Raw genomic sequence first — 6,367 nt, 5'->3', positions numbered from 1 at the left:
ATTCTATTTCAGAAATGTTATTGAAAAAATAAAATAAATATATATGTAGTTCTTTAGTTATAAATATGCTTATCACAATATTCTTCTATACTGAGCTACATTTCCATACAAGATCATTGCTGAGAAGGACTGTTACATTACTGCCCTTCTTTCTATAAATAACAAAATTATCAAATCTAATGGTTTAAATATGAAGCTTACTGGTGTGAAAGACTTTGCATTTGGATTAAGCGTAAACTCTCTTTCATTAGGATTGAAATATAATTTTTCTGCGGCACTATCTGGTGCAGTGGGTGTTCCTATGTCAGCTACTGGTATGTTCTTTCCCATTTCTATTCGTTTTTCACTTCCTTTCTCATTTGTGTCTTTATTGATATTCTTTGATTCTTGGAGAGCAGCAACTGACTCAGTTTTTGGCTGCATAAAGTCTTTATGTTGTTCTCTTTGTTCTTTAGGCTCTTCCATGAGCTACAACAAGAATTTTGAAGGTACAAAAAATTAACTATGACTATTTTGACACTTAACTCTACAAATAATGATAAATCTAAAAACTAGTTGTTTTTTTTTAACTGTGAAACTATTGTAACTGGATTATAACAAACACAACTTTCAAAAATCTTTGAAATGAGATATTATGACCTTATAATTTTCACACATTTAATCTACCAAAATAAAAACTAGGATGTAGATTGTGGCATACATTTTGTTTCAATGGATACACACACACACAAAATGCTGAAAGTTTACACCAAAAGGTTTTATATAAGTTAAACATTATGAACAAACATAAAAATTTATAAAAAATTGAGAACTTCTAAACAGAAATAAATTTTAGTATCCTAGCACCCAGAAATATTAGAAGTTAATGGTACAGTATACTAACTATACTGAAATACCAGTAGCTTTTTGACTAAAAATAAATGTTCATTGACTACTAATAGTATATAAATACTTATTCTTTACTAAAATTAGTTTTCATAACAAACAGTTCATAAATTAATGTTCATAGCCTATTTCACACAAAGAAATACTTATTACCATCTAATAAACATAAATAGATTTTGTACTTAGTCTCTAGAACTAATTTTAGTATAAACTTACAAATGGCAAATACTTGTTATTAGCCATTTGATTACAAGATATTGATTCTAGACATAGATTGCTCTAAGATAACATAATAATTTTAAAATCCTTACTCTGAAATCCGAACTAAACCTTTTAAATTCAGCTAGCTGTTCATTCCTTCCTGTGTATATATATATATAAAAAAAAAATAAAATTTCAAACAGTGTAAGTATAAGAAAATTTTTAACTAAACATTAGTTGTTTCTTTTGAAACAAAATTGCACTTAAAACACTTTATGGCAAAAAATCATTGTACTTATATAGTTCATCTTCAGTTAAATCAATCTTTAACAATTGTTTGCTATTTACTTGCCTATTATACAAAAAGAAAATTAAAACCCCTGATGATATGTATATATATATATTTTATTACAATTACTTTTCATTATAACGGTACTAAATTTGGTTTCTTACTAAATTTACAAGCAAGACATATTTGTTGCTTCTCTTAGCACTAATTCATTGCATTACCTTTACACAGAATGCATTAGCTTTATCTCCAAATCAGGTTTTACAGGTTGAACAATTCCATCACTTTGATTCAAAATACACAATGAGAAAACACTGGTCATCAAAGCAGTTGATTGATTATATGAAAATTGCTCAAAAAATTCAAATAAAGAATAGCATCCTCAACTTTCCTTTTATAACAGTTTTTAAAATTAATATTAGCATTTTAATGAAATAATTATATTTTTATGCCAAACTTACAAATATTCACAAGATGGATAACTTTTCTCACTTAATACTATGTGTAATGTAACAACATATTATAGAAGTGTGTAACTGAATATGCTTTCTATTTTCTACTTTATGGTGATTTTCTTTTATACAGGAATGCGTGTCTAACCAGGCAAATCCTGAAAATTACTAAATGTTCACTGTATTTACCCAATTAAGTCATCCTTAACAAAATTTAAAAACAAAATTGTTTTCATATATAGATAAATAAACAAAATACACCAAGTACTGCCAATTTTTCCTAGTGTTTTTCCTTGGCATCGAGTGAAAGCCAAATAGATCAACAAGAACAATAAAGTATAAAAAAAAAACTTAAATTTCTGGCTGAAATCGAGTCTAAGATTACACAAGACACATAGTTAAGTACTACTTTTATTATGCCAGGAGAAGGAAAAGTAAGAAACTTGAGATAAATGTTCAGTGACCTAATCAAATTAGCTAAGCAAAGTATAAGCTATCTGCAACCAAACTCATCATAATCCTAATCTTGTAAAAACACCTAATAATACATCCAATTATTATAAACTTGTTAAAATAACAAAATAAATGTTTCATAAACATTCCAGGGTTTAAACAAATTAAATTTTCAATCAAAACTGTAAACAAAAACTTGCTCATTCACTTAACAGAAACACAAAAATATCATCTAAAATTGTGATTATTTGCTACAACCATCAGTACTTTAGCATCCCAGAATAAAAAAATGATCAATGATCATTCAGTGAAAATTACATATAAAGAACTATTAAACTTAACGTAACAGATACAGACACTATTTTTTTTTAAATATGAATAGTTTAATAAGATATAAAGAAAACTGAGAAATAAGCTTTTGAAAGAAAATCTGAGCAACGCATTAAAAATCAAAAACAAATGTTTGAAGAAACAAAATTATTTTTTAATATGACCTTAAAAGAGTATGTTTTTGAGCAACTGTTTTGTAGTATTTGGTTAAATGATTTTATCATACAAACTCTAAATAAAATTATTACTGAATGTTAATTAACATTGTAATGTATGTTAATGAAATTAATATTGTAATATATGTTAATGAAATTAATATTGTAATGTATGTTATTATTCAAAGTTTGAAATCCTTTATTTCAAAGGAAACCTTTAAAAAACTACCTAAAACTTCATATGTATTGTCACATAACCAACGATCTATGAAAATTCTCCACTTTGGCATTCTATATCTTCAATAATACAATGGTAGTTGCACAGATGAACATCTAGACTCTTATATGCTTACATAACTTTTTGACTTGTACCCTTCAAAGATCTTTGAATGAATACAGTTGAAATAAGTAATAAATTTTTTCAACCCCTGACAACTGACATGCCCACTTTCAACATCTTTGTTTCAGCTTTGTAGCATACATGTAGATGTTACATACACATGTATATAGTCATTAGAAAGAGTTCATTTTACACTATAATTCAACAATGGTTATTTTGAAATTGGCATGCAGTTTTCATCACAAAGTACATGTAGTATTGTTGGCTACTTGATTGACTATAGCATTTATGGTTGTTTTTTTCCTAAATATGTTAATTAGAGATAGTTAAATTGTATTTAGATCTTACTTTTATATTTTAGTTAATTATGTATTATTTGTGTTTTAAAATGCATAATTGAAAGGTTTAGATATTTTCTAAATATACATCATACTTTGCATTAGTTCTCAAGGCTACTGATATTACGTGGTGCACGAAAATTTTACCAAAGGGTTGGGCATGTCTGCAAGATACACTGTAATATGTCTCGAGGGTACCATTGACTTGTAGTGAGATGAATAATAAGTGGTAAAGGACAAGAAAGGAAAATAAAACATTACAAATTAATACATAAGTGAAAAGAGAAAGACCTAAAATTAGGAATTTAACAAAAGGAAAATCTTTAAAATATATTCTACAAAAAATTAAAAGGTAAGTATTTTTTTGTTTCCTAATTTTAATTATTTATTTGCACTGTATGTTGATGATAATAGCTAGAGTTAGTGATATGGTAAAGAAAATGAAAAATAAAATATAAACTTTTACCTTCAAAAACTTTTGATATTCTTTATTATGCAAATGAAATATGAAAACTATTAGATGAAGAAAAGTATTTTTATACTTAAAATAAAACTGACTTTGTGAACAATTTGTTAAGAGTTTAAGTGCAAGTAACTACAATAAATATGTAACATTTTTAATAAAAACACTTAATTATAATAATTGCATTCTCTGTGTACAAGTTACTTATGATCTTTAACAAAATCTTACCAGTTTTTGAGGGGACATGTTAATAAATTATAAAGTTACCATATGTATTGTTGTACAAGTGAAATTTGCGACTCAATTTCACAAACTTTACGAGCCTGATGCAAAATGGTTAAATGACCATATATATATATATATATATTCATGTAACTTAACTTTCACCCAAAAGAAACTCACCTAGAAAATCAACAAGGGAAGGCATATTGAAGTTTGAAATTAAGAATTCACAAAAAATAAAAAATATTGAGGGGACGATGAGAAAAAAAAAAGAAAGAAAAAAAATTATCTTTTACCGCCTTTTGATCTGAAATCTGTGAAGAAGTAATAAAGAGCAACATAGAAAAAAACGTCTACAGTTTAGTGAGCTTTTTATCACAGGTCTAACCAAGAACTAGTTTACTTCTCATGTTTGCTAAGCATTAATTAATAATAGCAATCTTGGAACAGGCTAGAAGATATGGGGAAAAAATTACTGTTTTTTTCTTAAACTGTAAAAGCAGTTTGAATCAATCATTTGGTCAATTCATGAACTGCTGGTCTCATTTTTCTGTGATTATTCAGTCTGTTTACTTCCTCTTAAGTATAAGTTATTCAATGATTTTAGTTGTTCAATTCTTTCCTGATTCTTCAACTTTTTTTAATTCTCAGCAAATTAGAGTGTTAGTTTTACAGTGTTACTAAAATTCAAAAAATTTCAGTGGTGACCCTGTAGTTATGACCCTCTTTCACGTGACAGTACTGTATTCTTCTTCCTTAGTGAAGAGTTGGATATCATTACTTACTTCTAAAAGAATACAGTGATAAGTGTGAGTTAAGTAAAACGGATCTTTTCTTAAACCGAACAGCTTAGTTTTAGTAAGCAGCATAGAGATACACTTGTTTTTTCTATGGTTAGTGTTAGAAGTATAGTAGAGTATCAATAAAATTATGAATTACTAATGCACAGATTTTTCAATACATTTTTCTAAAATATTTATGTACCAAACTGCTTGTGGGTCCACAACTTTGTTGGTTACAGGGTCACTAATAACATACAAGTCACACAGAAAATGTAACCACAAATAATATCAATATTGTAATTAATTTCACTAATTACTGCCTTCAATTTTTATGTATCTTGCCTAGAAAATCAGTGATTTCATCCAAGTTTTTTTTTAGTCTGCTATTTATATTAGACAATGTAAAAGGTAAACAAATTTCTCAGTATGATGCAAATGGATGAGCAACAAAAGAAGTGGGTGAAATGTAAACAAATCAGTAATTTGAGGGTTAAGTGAATTAATGCATCTATTCTGACATTAAGGAATTTTCTTCCAAATGAAGTCATCTACACACACATATAGGTACTTGTGGTTTTAATAATGAATACTGTACCATCACAGTAAAGTTAAACTTGAGCTCAGTACTCTCTAACTTCTGTGTTTCCATTCATTCTACAATGTCAACAGATTAGAGGTTATATTTATATATTAAAGTAATTAGTAAACAAGCACACTATTATCACATTAAACTACAAAATAAAAGTACTACCCTTCTGGTTTCCCCCTTTTATCCTTTGATTAGGTTTGGCTACAGTTGTGACTGGTTCTTGTGTAACAACTTCACAACTGGTGACTTGCATGACACAGGAAATATTTTCTTTGCTCTCAGTTACTGAAGTTAACTTTGGATCTTCTATTTTACACTCAAAAGGAACAGAAACTGTAAAATGAACAAAATGAGGAGTTTACATTTCAATTTTTAACTGTATATAACAGGTTTTCTAACACCTGAGAAAAACGTGTATAAAAATGAGCCCATTTTCCATAAGAATATTTTTTATTTTGTACTTTCTCGATTTTACAAGTTTCAACAATACATTCACAGTGTATTCCTACAGTGATCTTTACATATTATATAAAATATTTCTGCTATAGTACATTGTATGTATATGATCTTTAAGATAACTATAAAGGAACATTAATAAATTTTTAATACTAACTGGGGCTTCCAACCAAAATCAAAGTTTCTGTTTAGGAGATGTGTGTGTGTCTGTGTATCATTACTTACTTCTAAAAGAATACAGTGATAAGTGTGAGTTAAGTAAAAGTCAAGCTCAACAGGGTCTTCTTTCCACGCTGATTTTTCCAAGCCCATTCCCTTGGCTGTGGTTTCGCTAGATAAGAACAGTGGGAATCTCGTTAATCCTTTCAAGCGCGTCACTAATTAGATGGTATATATTAGTATATATATATAC

At 27.8% G+C, this 6,367-nt stretch overlaps 1 protein-coding gene across 9 annotated transcripts in view; it reads right to left on the bottom strand.

The window, feature by feature from the left end:
* LOC106469819 (ataxin-2-like protein) overlaps positions 1 to 6,367 on the bottom strand; it is an 82,086-nt gene that overhangs the window by 23,243 nt on the left and 52,476 nt on the right. For 8 of the 9 annotated variants that reach the window (XM_022398381.1, XM_022398379.1, XM_022398378.1 and 5 more), the window contains 3 exons: positions 5,662 to 5,832; positions 1,197 to 1,246; positions 202 to 468 (listed from right to left, as the gene is read on the bottom strand). In XM_022398381.1, coding sequence (XP_022254089.1) covers positions 202 to 468; positions 1,197 to 1,246; positions 5,662 to 5,832 — 488 coding nt within the window. The remainder of the gene's footprint in view (positions 1 to 201; positions 469 to 1,196; positions 1,247 to 5,661; positions 5,833 to 6,367) is intronic. The other variant, XM_022398384.1, reaches the window with a different exon arrangement.

The sequence above is a fragment of the Limulus polyphemus genome, unplaced genomic scaffold (assembly GCF_000517525.1).
Source record: "Limulus polyphemus unplaced genomic scaffold, Limulus_polyphemus-2.1.2 Scaffold3671, whole genome shotgun sequence".
NCBI lineage: Eukaryota > Metazoa > Arthropoda > Merostomata > Xiphosura > Limulidae > Limulus > Limulus polyphemus.
The sequence above is the reverse complement of the archived record's forward strand: the minus strand, read 5'-3'. Positions and strand labels throughout refer to the sequence as shown.